This window comes from Ixodes scapularis, unplaced genomic scaffold (assembly GCF_016920785.2).
Source record: "Ixodes scapularis isolate PalLabHiFi unplaced genomic scaffold, ASM1692078v2 PGA_scaffold2__306_contigs__length_199485367, whole genome shotgun sequence".
Classification (NCBI taxonomy): Eukaryota; Metazoa; Arthropoda; class Arachnida; order Ixodida; family Ixodidae; genus Ixodes; species Ixodes scapularis.
Genome location: NW_024609857.1, coordinates 170,938,722 through 170,952,547, shown reverse-complemented (window position 1 = coordinate 170,952,547; position 13,826 = coordinate 170,938,722). Strand labels below are relative to the sequence as shown.

At 44.2% G+C, this 13,826-nt stretch overlaps 1 protein-coding gene across 1 annotated transcript in view; it reads right to left on the bottom strand.

Moving 5' to 3' along the window:
• LOC8028452 (DNA mismatch repair protein Msh2) overlaps nt 1-13,826 on the bottom strand; it is a 104,875-nt gene that overhangs the window by 30,695 nt on the left and 60,354 nt on the right. The window contains exons 18-21 of the mRNA XM_040221076.3: nt 12,304-12,475; nt 7,531-7,656; nt 4,079-4,174; nt 3,262-3,326 (exon numbers count right to left, since the gene is read on the bottom strand). Of these exons, the coding sequence (XP_040077010.2) occupies nt 3,262-3,326; nt 4,079-4,174; nt 7,531-7,656; nt 12,304-12,475 (459 nt within the window). The remainder of the gene's footprint in view (nt 1-3,261; nt 3,327-4,078; nt 4,175-7,530; nt 7,657-12,303; nt 12,476-13,826) is intronic.

The following is a 13,826-nucleotide window of genomic DNA, read 5'->3' as shown; positions in this document are numbered from 1 at the left end:
ACACTTCGACACACCCATAGACGACCTCCTAAAATACGCACCAATTACGAGAGACAGACAAAACGTTTTCAAGTCGCCAAAATTTTAATTCGTATGGAGGGACTAACTGATTTTAAATGTAATCTACTACAATTTTTAAAAAATCTAAAAGAAATCTTGGTGGGCAATAACACTGTGTTAGGAAACCTATGCAATTTCATAACTCATATTCATATTTGATATTTGGTATTTATGTATTTCGCTCAGACTTTTAACCTTTTCTGACAAAACCGTTGTGTGGTTGCTTCTTTTACTTTTTCCTATGTACCTGTGCTTACATCAATATGTCTTGACGGCATTTTTTGCGTGAACTTTTTATACTATTTTACAATGCTGTGCTAGAGCTTTAAGGGGGGCAGAGACCTCGTCAGGCATCACGCCTTTAGTCTCTGCCCACCTCCCGACCCGATCGGGAAAAGTAACAATAAAGAAAGAAAGAAAGAAATGTGTATATCAGCTTGAACTTTAGAATTAAACTTGAACACAAAGAAACAAATGACAGGAGAGGACAAACAGCTGACTACCAACGGTGCTTTAGTGTAAACGTCTTCCTTGCGCATTTGCTCCTTCGTTGTAATATAGTCATGGATGAAGAAAGAATTAAACAATTAAAACAGGGACAACACCAACCACATCTTTCAACTAGCAACAGACGAGCAAACTTTCCACAGCAAGCAGCCGACTATACCCAGGAGGAGAAGGGGGAGAGAAGGAGAGAGAAGCGGAGATAAAAAACGCAAAGTGCAAATCGGAAAGGAGGGTTTATCTCGGATTTTAGAAATTCAACCTCAGTTTTCGTCCACAGGAGGGAAGGATTTGACACATTGTTTTTTGCTGTGGTCATGGCGAATGACTCTATGATCTCCCTGCCGAATCTGCTGTTATGCCCCCCCCCAGGGTTTTTGTTTCATCAAAGAGGGGATGACAAAGCAAACACAAACGGGCATGTATGACTATGGGATGATGGGAATCTGGAGAGGCCTTAGAAACTTCGTTGTGATGTTCCTGGAGTCTGTGATTGGTGCATCTGCCGGTCTGACCTATGTATTGATGGCCGCAGCTCAAGGGAATGGAGTAAACTTTCTTCTCTTTGCATGGAATGAATTTCGTTTCGTGTTTAACAGTGCGGCCAATCGGAATCCGATCGTTGCTCACTTGTTGCAAGAGTTGCTTAAGACACATGCGGCACGAGAAGACAACATTTGTGTCGAACTTTGAGGGAATGGATTTTATCCGGTGGGCTGAATTGTGTACGTAAGAAATGACGGAGAATCGGGCTTTCCTTTTTGTGGCTGGTGACTGGCGATCAGGCCCGCGTATCAGCCTTTCCATTACTGATCGGAAAAGGTCGACGGGAAACCCTGCCCTGACGAGCCTCATGTGCTGGAATTTGAAGCTATCTTTTGAAAGATGACAGCAAGACTTCGTGAAGGATGAAAAAAACAACGATTTGATGATACCGTGTTTTACCGACTTTGATTGGGCGCTAGAAAACGGTACACAGAAAACGGTACATCAATACATAGGTTAGACCGGCAGATGCACCAATCACAGACTCCAGGAACATCACAACAAAGTTTCTAAGGCCTCTCCAGATTCCCATCATCCCATAGTCATACATGCCCATTTGTGTTTGCTTTGTCATCCCCTCTTTGATGAAACAAAAACCCTGGGGGGGGGCATAACAGCAGATTCGGCAGGGAGATCATAGAGTCATTCGCCATGACCACAGCAAAAAACAATGTGTCAAATCCTTCCCTCCTGTGGACGAAAACTGAGGTTGAATTTCTAAAATCCGAGATAAACCCTTCTCTCCGATTTGCACTTTGCGTTCTTTATCTCCGCTTCTCTCCCCTTCTCCCCCCTTTCCCTCCTGGGTATAGTCGGCTGCTTGCTGTGGAAAGTTTACTTGTCTGTTGCTAGTTGAAAGATGTGGTAGTGTTGTCCGTTTTAATTGTTTTATTCTTTCTTCATCCATGACCTGAACCAACACGCTCTTCTCGCAAGCATTGTAATAGGTTTATCGTGCTCTAGTTTGGACTCTAAATGAAGGAGAAAACGCGCAAGGAAGAAGTTTACACTAAAACACCATTGGTAGTCAGCTGTTTGTCCTCTCCTGTCGTTTGTTTCTTTACGTTCAAGTTTAATTCTTTAAGGGGCCCTGCAATCATATTTCAGTGTCTGCCTTTTTTGCGGTTTCCACGTCTCTTGGGGTTCAGGCAAGCCAGCGGGCACGGAGAGAGTAACTAAAAATCAGTGCATCATATTTTAACCGGACGATGCGGAAACCTCCTCCACCGACGAAGGCGACCTGCGGTACTGAAAGCACGCAAAATGTGACGTCTTTGGTCCTGGGCTTACTACTGGTCAAAGCCGCTAAAAGCTTCTTTTTAGTCAAAATACAAAATATAAGTGGCGCGAACCATTTCAATTATTTATAAAAGTAGTTTTTGTTCAGTATCTTAGATCAGAAAAGAAACAAATGCGGTTTCTAAAGTACGGAAACAAGAAATGACCCGTCGACATACCCGCCACCAAGCGGTGGAAAAGGCGGCGCATACTAGAAAGGAATAGTGGGATCACGCGCCGACACGGAAAGGTCCCAGAAGTACGCGGCAGCGCTGCGGTCGTTTACGGACTGGAGGATCCGACCGGCTCCGAGCGTTCCAAAGGCCTTCAGTGAGCAGCTTTGTCTTGCGTTTTGGCCGTTTCGCGGTAGGGCAGCGCGAAGTGGCTCCCATTCTGAACTGATCTTTACACCGTGTTTGCTGTTGTTTGTGGCCAATGAAGTGTCATGCCGAATTAGTGTTTAATACCGCAGCAAATGCAATGAGAGCCGCTCTGGCTGCCCGCTGTATACAGCCTATCCAGAACACGCTTTAGTGGCGCCCTCTCGCGCCGTCGACACGGAGTGCGGCAGCCGTTTGCACTTGCTGAGCTCACTATCCCTCCTCTAGTTCACGGCCACGGAAGCAACCAAGGACGTCACGAGGGAGGTTATTTTTTGCTTGTTTTTGTAATTTTAATTTGCCTATAACTTTTAAAATAAAGCGAAATTCGAGGAAAGAAAAATTGCACTAAGTTACTGCGGTCAGCGCGCTCAGGTTCGGTGCAAATTAAAAAACAGTAAAAAGTGCTTGCAGGGCCCCTTTACGTTCAATCTGATATATTTACGAGAGATTCAGAGAGAGGCTAAAATGAATAGAGAGCGCTCAAACTCACGGAACGGATGTAGGTCGACTTGCCTCCCATGTTGGGGCCCGTGATGATGTAGCAGGAGCTGGAACCTGAAGACGAGCAGAATGCTTGCACGGATGTCGCACAAGCGACACAGTCCGCTCACGGCAACGGCCTCTACGGCTCGTGCCATCCACGCCACTTGCGTCGTTTGCAGCTTTTCTGCTCGATGATGCAAAGCGGGTGAAACTGGCAAATCTCTCAATGTTTGTGGGACACGTGGCGGTGGTTATTCCCTCTGCGTCCAAATATTCATTACGTCATCCAATATTTGACCGCGGCAGAATATTCGCAAAGTACAGGATCAAGCAGTATGCACTGCATATGAACTGAACACATGGAATGCATATAAAAACTTTGTCCTTATTCCAAACATTTCCCTACCATCAGTTCTCTCCTATAGAGGTGACCTTCCTTGTTTGCCCTTTAAAAAATAAAATACTGGACAAAAGGGCACTTGGGCAAAGAGCAGGCTGGCTTTCACTGCTGACTTGCATGCGTGGCAAATTAGTTTTTTGTTGATGGGCTTGACTTGGTTTATTGATAAGATGTGATGCAACAGAAAAAATTTGGGCACCCTAGTAGGTAAGTGTGCTCCTGACAGAAACCCTGGCTGAATGGAGTTGGTGACACAACAAAGCCTCGGACCGATCAGTAAGATATTAAGGTTGAAGCGTATATGGATTGCAACGTGTCTGGGCAGCGAAAGTCAAAATACACCTGTTAGATATGCAATGCAGCTGCAGACAAAGATGAACATCATAGCATAATAATTTGTGGGTGAAAAACAATGTCTGCTTGCCTTTCTTCATCTCTATGTCATTGGGAATGAACATGATGTTGTCTTGAGACTCCACACATGCATGACGCAGGCCAGTCATCTTCAAGATGCCAGAACCTGGGTTGCAGAAATGCAAAGGACTAGATAAGTAAGACATACCAACTTCTTCAGGCTATTTTTGCCTGAATGTTGAGCCCCGTGATGTGATCGGTCGGAGTCATTTTGGAGCACCTCTTGGAGCAGCCAAAAGTTCATTTTAGAGCGCCAACAGTACTTTGGGAGCATATATAAGCATACATTTCATTTGCATTCATACTGCCCTTCATCAATCCGCACCTTTTCACCATACACAAGGCATAATGACAAGATGCTGATTGATGAAGGGCAGTACAAACTGCTGTGCACGGTTGTTTTAGGTATGAAATCAAATGTGAACCAAATAACAAGTTCCACTGAAATAATGCTAGAATATAACAATTCCAAGCACCCAAATAGATGCCTTCTTCAAGTTCTAAAGGTTAAAATAAAAATGCAATTCTTAATTTAAATTGAAAACAGAGCTTTAGTGATTTGATTATGATCATCAATATGATTCAATTATCATTCTGCTGCGATGCGGCGAAGCAAGATATGCAAAATCGTGACACATACTATGCAGTTGTTGCTTCACCGCAGTACACCATAGTGCAGTGACAAGTGTACTCAACGATGCTAGCTATCCAGCCAGAACACACAACAAGCATGAGAAATATTGCAAAACTTCCATGTACTGTCAATGTTTGATAAAGAGAGCAAATTGAATCTCACAGTATTTCAGGCGATAATCGAAAGTTTTGGAAATTCGCACAAGGCCTACCATAACAATTTGATCGTGTAACAGGGTCCGATTTATTATATTTTTAGTATAAATAATGTGAAAATAAGTTTTGGTGCAATGTTGACGAAAAATCCCCCCCGTGGCAAAATGTTGCAGAATGTAGCAAGGTAAACGCTTTGAAGCAGTTTGGTGCAAATGGTGCAGCAATCACATCACTGTGACCCAGACACCCAAAAGGGCAAAATGCCTACTGCATTTGCATTTACTTGAGTAACAAGTGAACTGTTTATCAACACGCCTACTTCTCTGTGGATCACACATACAGCCAGTCATCACATCCTACATAGGACACTCAGCAAATGACGACGTTGAGAAACCAATGTTCCCCGAAAATGCTATCTGCGCAGGTAGATTCCTGTAGGTCGCCAAAAAATGTTGTTGCAGTAAGGTGGCGATTTGGCAAGGTTGGTTCATACAGCTAAGGAAAACAGTGCCAAAATAATACAAGGACTGAGGCAAGAGGGACAAGAAGTGGCTGCCTTGTCTATCTTGCCTTAGTTCTTGCGTTATTTCGGCACAGTTTTCTTTAGTTGTTGCAGCGCCAGTGCCGAATATTGTTGCATGGCAGCACATGTTATTACAAGTCTATGACTCTAAATGCAATTCTGGTTTCCACGTTACATTCCTTCTATCACCTTTACAAATGTTGTAATACAGCCGGACTTATTTATGACAAACTCTGACGCGCATTATGTTTGATATATGAAATAGTATTTTATACCAGAACTTGCATATAGCTAACTTGAGTGCCATGAGTTCGAAACACGACTTATTGACATTAAATGCGCAGAAGACACTTGTGGAGAGGTTCTTCAGTGGACCGCAAAAATAATGTTTAATTCAAAAAAAATTTTAACTGATAATGCGCTAAATGGGCTAATAAATAAACCCAGAAGAAATTCTAGCTCAACTACTTCTTCCGCCGGTATGTTCGCTGGATTGTAGCATCTAGACTCACACGAAGTGGATAGAAATCGCTCACCCCCTTTCTCTGAAACGCTGCGTGAGGTGCAACAATGTTGAACAAGTCAAAAGCGTCTGTGTTTTAGATTTAGGGCTGGCAGTACAGCAGGCAATGTTTTCGAAAAATATTTTTCTCCCTGGATGCCAAAATCTAAACGAAACACCAGCAGAACCCTAGAGAAGCGGGCCCTGCGCTTCAAGCGAGTGGAAACAAAAACGCTCACTCGTTGCGCATCCGTGCACTCGCGTGCACAGTGCACCCCGACAAGAACTAAGGTTCATGCTGAAGTTGGTTGAAACTGCTGTTTGTACAGAGGTAGGGTCAGCCGTCTGCGCATCGCAATCTCAAGTCGGGGCCTCGGGCACCGGCAGAGAAGTCATTTTATCGACTTCAAAAGCATCGCACATCAACGCAGCTGGCCGCGCTAGAGAGCATAAATTACAGAAAGTTTACAACTGCTCGATCAGGATCACGGGGTTTATGGGCCGCGTTTCCAATGCGAGCTGCGAGCAAGTGGAAAAAGCGCGGGTTGTTTGCAAATGTCTCCATCTTTCCACTTGTTTTCCTCCTTGCCACGTGACAGCACACTGTGTGCACACTTGAGACCATTCTCCGCAAGAGGCGTCTACCGTTAAATTGCAAATGCTCCCCAGCCTGCTCCCAACAATTCTCGAGACCGCGGCGATGTCAGACTTCTTTTCACCATGCTCTTCACGATTTTTTATTTCAAGTTGGTCCGAGAATGATTAATACTGTCGTTGCTTGCTCGCCTTTTCTTACGAGAACGAGATTTGGAAAGCAGAACCAAAGAGAAAAGAACAAAGCCCACGCCAAGCGACAACGAAATAACAAAGAAGTAGATGACGCGTGCACCCGCACTGTTCCGCGGAGGAGGTTTGCTGGCGGCATTTCGCAAGGAGGAACTGCACTGCACTTTGGACGCGTGCACTTTGGTGGTCGCACGATTTCGGATTCTGTCACGTGTTATGAGCGGCCAAGTGCACAACGGAAGCGTGCACGGGCTGCAGGGGACGCCGAGGAGAAATGCTCCCAAGGGCGCGCTGCGTGCCTCAACCTTCCCTTCAAACTGCCCGGTCATTCTTTTTTTGGTTTTCAACTTGAGTTTTGTGGGAATTTTTTTTGTTTTCTTCTTTTTTTGAAAATAGGACAGGTGTTTGCAAGCTTTAGAGGGCCATTTTCTGTTTCAGAGTTCGATATAGCCAATAGGTTGTTCATCATAGAAGTACATTTTAAGTGCATTTTCGTTTGAAATATTCTGTTTCCGTGTTCGTTACAAACGGGCACAACTGCACGTACACTGCCACGACGACCCCATTTACGGTCTAAGCTCGTTATAACAGACCTTGATTTTGACCAAGATTTTGGTCTGTTATGTTGTAAAAGGAGTATGTTGTATGAAGATATGAAGTGGAGTCAATGGTGCATAGAAGAAAACCAACCAAACTTCACGAATAGGTATGTTATATCCAAATGTCTGTTGTAACCAAATCTGTTGTAATGAGCTTAGACTGTATATTGCACTCCATATCACAGGAGCTTAAAAGACAGCGATAAACAGTCCAAACCAGAAAATGTGATTCTACGGTTTCGCGAAGTTTAGGAGAGCGAGACCTTTTTCGAGAATCTTGGGACGGACGTAAGGCTTGCTTGCACTGGCGGCCGCCACTGCCAAACCCACCAGGACGTCCAGGTGCGAGATGACGTCCGACAACTGGTGCATGGGCTCCGCATAGCCCCCTGGAAACAGGCCTTGCAGTTAGACACTGGCGTGTCGCACAGACGACTCTCACTAATTCGACCCCGATGGGATATGCAAAATAGGTTTGAATTATCCGAAGATTGAATTAAAAGAAAAGGCGGGAAAGCGGCCCAAGCCAGACTCACTTCTATTAGAAGTACCGCAACACACCGGAGAAGCACCTACCCCACTTTTACTGAAAACTGGGTTAGACATGGCAGCTTGTCCAGTCAAATTAAAACAAACCAAGATGGCGGCCAATAAAGAGCTTTGAAGGCAGGGTAATGGGATCGGAGAAAGCATGTTTATTTCACACGATATCCCCATCGTAGACGCTGGCGGTCTCGTGGCCGCCGCAACGAAGTTAAGATTTTCGGCTGATGCCGACGCTTCGGAGGGGGTGGGTGCTTCATGTATAATTGGCAGAATTTCCAAGTTTAGAAAAATGTTAATAGTGGGTGTACTCAGAATTTCATGCGAAAAGACACTATCAGACTTAGGTAATGAATGCAACAGTGCATGACTAAGAAAGAGATAGAGGTGAAAGGGCTATTACAAAAAGCTTGATCCATTTCAAGCACAGTTCAAAGTTATGTCCACGGAGGGTACACGAAACAAAAAACATACAGACCCCTAAAAGACCTCAATGGAATTACCGTTTGTGAACGCAACCTCTGGAAAAACGTATTAACCGAGAACGTACCAATGAGGCGTATGTAGCAGACACTTGATAGAGCTCCATTAAAACTGCAAGTCGCACTTCATATACCTTCGATCACACACTGGCGGTGACCGACATGTGCTTGAAAGCAATGTGTCGAGCTTCTGCACTAAGAGTGTAGCTAGAGTCACAGTAGGACTCCAAAGTACCGCATTTCATCGCATTGGCTGGAACTGGAAAATGGGGCCCATGAAATTTTCCGATTGACTCGTGTCAGCCAGCTTGATGCCAGAAGGAAAAAGAAGTAGGTAAAACATTTAGACTAAAGCTCCAAATAGTTAGCAAATTAGTCGGTCAGAAGGAGACAGGCATGCTGGATGCTAGGACTTTATAGATCAGTTAGCATGTAATCTAGTCCACAAAGGAAGCGGTAAGCAAAGCCTGTCCACTGGGGAGCAAACTCTGCCAGCCCTGCCCCACCCTGAATCGACCCGGTTGCACAGGGCATCCATTTTGGACCCTTCAACGAACATACAGGGACTCGGGTGAAATAACAGGCACCAGTGGCTTCAGCATGCACGGTGATGGGCCCAATCACAAAAAAAGCAAAGGGCAGTGAAGCGGGACAATGACAACCTTTCGGCAGTCTAGTGTTGTCGGCACTACTGAGGAGTCTGCTGGGCAAGGTGAATCGGACAGTGATGAAGGAGCTCTGGTTGAGTCTAAACCAGATCTTGTTGTGTGGTATGCTTAATAACTATGAACATAGCAATAGTTTTGTGCAAAACTAAAGCCTAATTTTTATTGCATTTTATTATCATTAATGAGGACCTTGTTGGCAATGACAATGACGTGACAAGGACCACAGCGTAGCTCACGTCGACTTTGCAATGTCTGACAAAGTCTGAAGTAAGGGTGTCTTGAATAAAAACTAGTCGCATCCTTGTACTACATAAGCAAAACTATGCAACGTGTAGTGCTGACACCGCACTTGTGTAACACTAGCGAGTGAAATGAGGTAAAAGAAATTAGTTTCTAGCAATACCAGAATGAAAACTTTTTTCCAGCCATTGAAAATAAAAATTTTGATAAGATTTTTGCAAATATTAGTCTAATCTCGTTAATTCAAACTCGAGAAGGACCGAAAATTTGTTTGAATTAACGGGAGTTTCCTCCCGTAGAGATGCATAGGGTGGGACCTGCATGTTAGTTTGAATTATCTGCAAGTTTGAATTAAGAGAGTCTGAATTAATGAGAGTCGACTGTAAATGATAGAAAATTTATTCTACCCTTTTTAATGCCTAAACCGTCCCATCTTTTCCAACCACTTGCACTGTGTTCAGGCAGTCCGAGCTCTGCTGGAACACGTCTCTTTCTTCCCGTCTGCCAGTAGCAATATTATTCATTTCTAGGTGCCATCTATCGAAAATCAGGACACCATCCTCAAGACGGTGGTGAGTCTCTGTCCCGCCACAATTTTCACAGCAGGCAGAATCCAGAGATTACACAAAATAACCCGGCTACACATTAGAGATCCTCCTTGTTTGCTTTCTTTGGTCCACATCATCAATTCAACATCTTATGAGAATGCGAAAATGCCATACATGCGGCCATTTTTCTGTTTCGCAGCCCAAGCTGACCCCAGAGTAGAGACCGGCATCGCCAAAAATGAACGAGGTCCGCTGCCAGTGCCTGGCCTATTTCCGGACTTGCAAGAACTCACAGTTTGCATGCAGCTCGTACAGGTTGTATGCTATTAATTCTAACAGATTTATTTTAAAAAAGCTGCAAAAGGTACACAGTGCAGGTGAAGTATACGGCCAGGGGGACATGATATAGGGGGCTAATCCTGAGAATGAATCGAATATTGAACTAATATAGGTAAATTAGCTTTTCAATTATTGGCAATAAGCATATGGTTTTGATTAGAAACATGCTGAGCGTCATTGAAAACCACTAAATCAGTCAATTTTAGAGATTTGGGGCGTATGCTTCACTTTACAGCTCTGTTATGGGCCCTTCCTACTACTGCAAATTATGTGTGTGTTGATGTTGTAGTTGGCGATGTAGGGCAACCGTCATCGACATTGCCAAATTCTTAAAAAAGATTGCCCACCGCCCACGATAATCAAATCTGGGTCAGGTGCTCGCAAAGCGAAGGCGTTACCACTGGACCACAGCACAGCGTTAAGAACTCGCTTAAGACTCGCGGGCTTTGGTAGTACAGAATGCCCACTGCACGCGCTCTCTGGAAAGAAAAAAATAGCCGATAACAAAATGCCGTCGTAGCACTGTCAATGCCGAGAACTCGTGCCAAAAGACACGCTTTCCGGCACTCTGGAGCAAAAAAGAAACAAAAGCATTAGGAACAAAATGGTCAGATATCTATTTTTGTTCTGAATGCTGATGCGCAACGGCTTCGCCATGACGTGTCGCAGCTATTGCTGTGACTGTACTGTAAATAAACCCAAAACTGCTCAATATTTTTTTTTGTACCAAAAATGCATGGTAATTGGATGCACTCGTGCGGTTTTTCTGTTTCCTAACATCTGCCCTTTTGCACCGCCAGCCTTGCGCCTGTTGCACGAGTGGCGACTTTAGTGCACACCTGTGCTTCTCATGTGCCTCCTGTCCTCCAAATATGGACTGATTTAGCGGTTTTAAATGATGCTCAGCAATTGTTTCTAATTGGAACAATGAGTTTAGAATCACTAAATGGAAAGCCAATGAATTAAAAAATCTCAGTTAATTGTTCAACTCATTGTGAGGATTAGCCCTATAAATATGTCCCCCTGGCTGTATAACTCACCTGCACAAACCACAGTAGTGTACTTTTCGCGGTTTGTTCCTCATAATTCTGTTGGAAACCCCCACCTTGTATAGTATATCTACAGTTGAATCTCGTTAACTCGTAATGGGCAGAAAATTTGTATGAATAAAACAAAGTTTGAATTCCAGGATGTTTCCTCCCATAGAGATGCATAGGATGGGACCTGCATGTTGGTTTGAATCAGGGATGGGCAGTATTTCAAATACAAGTATTTGAAATACGTATTTCAAATACTTTGTGTAGGTATTTTGCATTTGTATTTAATTACAAATTGGGTAATGTATTTGACGTGTGTATTTAAATACTAAAACGTGGGTATTTCAAATACAATTGTAATTAAATACAATTTTGTGGGCGAAAATACATCCCTCAAATTTATTGTCACTGTCCAGAACAGGAAGAAAACTACGTTCAGCACCGAATGCAGTGTCTCTCAATCAAGCACAAGTGTTTAGTGACATTGTGATTACGGTGCTAGTCCAGGGCAAGAATAGTGACGAAATCGACGTTCACAGGCAGCCTGGCTAAATAAGTGCCTGTGACAACTTGTGATGCTTTCCAGCCTGACTTTCATCCATATTTTTACCTGGAACATTCTAAATGCGCGGGTCGTCCAGTTTTTCGTAACTGGTGCGAGTTGCAACAATACAAAATTCTGCGCGTCTTCATTCTTTGTTGATCTATACCAAAATGTAATCGAAAAAAAAAAAAAATGCTGCTTGAAGCTGTGTACTTTTTCCACCTATTACGTCCAAGCTGAATAGATTTTTTGGTGATTATATTTCTATTACGTTACTAGAGCTTTGCACACTAACTCCCGAGTGTGCGATGCAAAATTAAAATGAGATACCCAGAAACCCGCTGCAAGTGCCCTGAAGTCGCTGACGCAACTTTTGAGGAATGTATTTGGAAAAGTATTTGGAGGAGACCAAATACATTTGGTTGTATTTGTATCTTGTATTTAAATGCTTTTTTGGAAATGTAATTAGATTTGTAATTAAATATATTTTTGACGAAGTATTTTGTATTTGTATTTAGATACATATTTGCATGTATTTTGCCCACCCCTGGTTTGAATTATCCACAAGTTTGAATTCAGAGAGCTGGAATCAACGAGATTCGATGGCAAGGCGCAGCAGGACACGACGCAGTCACCTGCAATGTCGACGATCATCTTGGCGATGCTCTGCTGGGCCTCCTCGTAGGCCCTTCTCGTGTCCAGATAGCTCGCGTTGGACGAGAGCAGGTCGGGGCTTCGGAAGCGCACTCCGTTCTGCTTCGTGTCGATGACCACGTAGCCCTTGCGGGAACGCAGCGCCCGTTCCTCCTGGGAGTGTCGGCAATGCAGCCAAAGCAATGCTGCAGCAGCTCAAAACGTCTCATTTTGTGGCAGGGACGTGGCACAAACATTTTAATCTCAAACAAAGCCCTAGGAAATTATTCCTCGTGTCACAGATCAGTTAAAGGGGAACTCCGGTACATTTACTCAATTTTAGGGTTACAATGGTTTTTAATGAGGAAAGTGTCCCTGAACTACAAGATGTCAATTTTTTTTTTTCCTTTATGCTTTGTGTAGTTTTGCAGATACCTTATCTCGAATTTTTGTTTCGCGGGTCTACGACAAGACTAAAACTACCGGCTCGAGCATGAGGGCAATCGTTCTGATCAGCTGCACGGCCATTGTGCGATGCAAAGTTTGTATTGCGGTATCACAAAACGTACGACTGGCCTGCAGTCGCAAGAGTAGTTCCGATGGGACAGGTAAGAGGCTACGGCCATTTTACTGCTTTGATTCGTAGACATCGAAACATCCGTAGCAAATAATAATACACATTCATAGAGTTGGCGGCTGAAGAGCGAGTTGGCCACAATGAAAGCAAGCTCGGAACGAGACATCACTTATCTCCCGAGAAGAACTACAACCCTGTTGGTGTGCAATGCACGTTGCACAAGCGTTGTAAAAGCTATGCTAGTCGTGAGCTCACGCTGAGCAGAAACGGACTAAATTATACTCGGGGAGGACTTTTTCTGGCATTTCCGAAGAAGTGAAGACCGTGCGAGCACAGCTGTGAATGGCACTCAATCTGAGTGAGGATGCGTTAGGGAATATTTCACTATTGCAACATAAATTTTAAAAAATATATATATATTTACGCCACGGCCATTTTAAAGAATGTCACTGTTTTGTTCTGGTCACACTGAGGGGCAGCGGCGTCCATCTCGTATGGCGTTTGACTGGACCGCCGAAGGAGAGTGGAGGAGGGCTCCTCGTTATGGGCTCGGAGATAGTTGTTGGGAGAATGTCTCGTTCTCGGGCAGGTCGGTGCCTTGACCACGGGAGGCAGCAAGGACAGAGTCGGGCCTCTCATGCCTGGTCACGTCGACGGAGGTCCACCCAGCCATTCCTAGCTTGGCCTTCCAAGTCCCAGCCCTGCTCGCGCCCTTCTCTTCCGAAAAACTGTCCCATACCTCGCGCGTCTCTTCCGCGCTTTTTCTTCTTTGATTTCGTAATGGATTAACCATTACAGTACCCATAGCTTCGGCTTCATTGCCAAGAAAAGTCGTCCCCAAGTGTGTGATTGCTAATGAATGCCACCTCCGGCACCACGACGCACTTAAGCGAGCGGGGAGTCGATAATCTTTGAGTGCGATCGTCCAAGAGCACTTACGAGCTATGG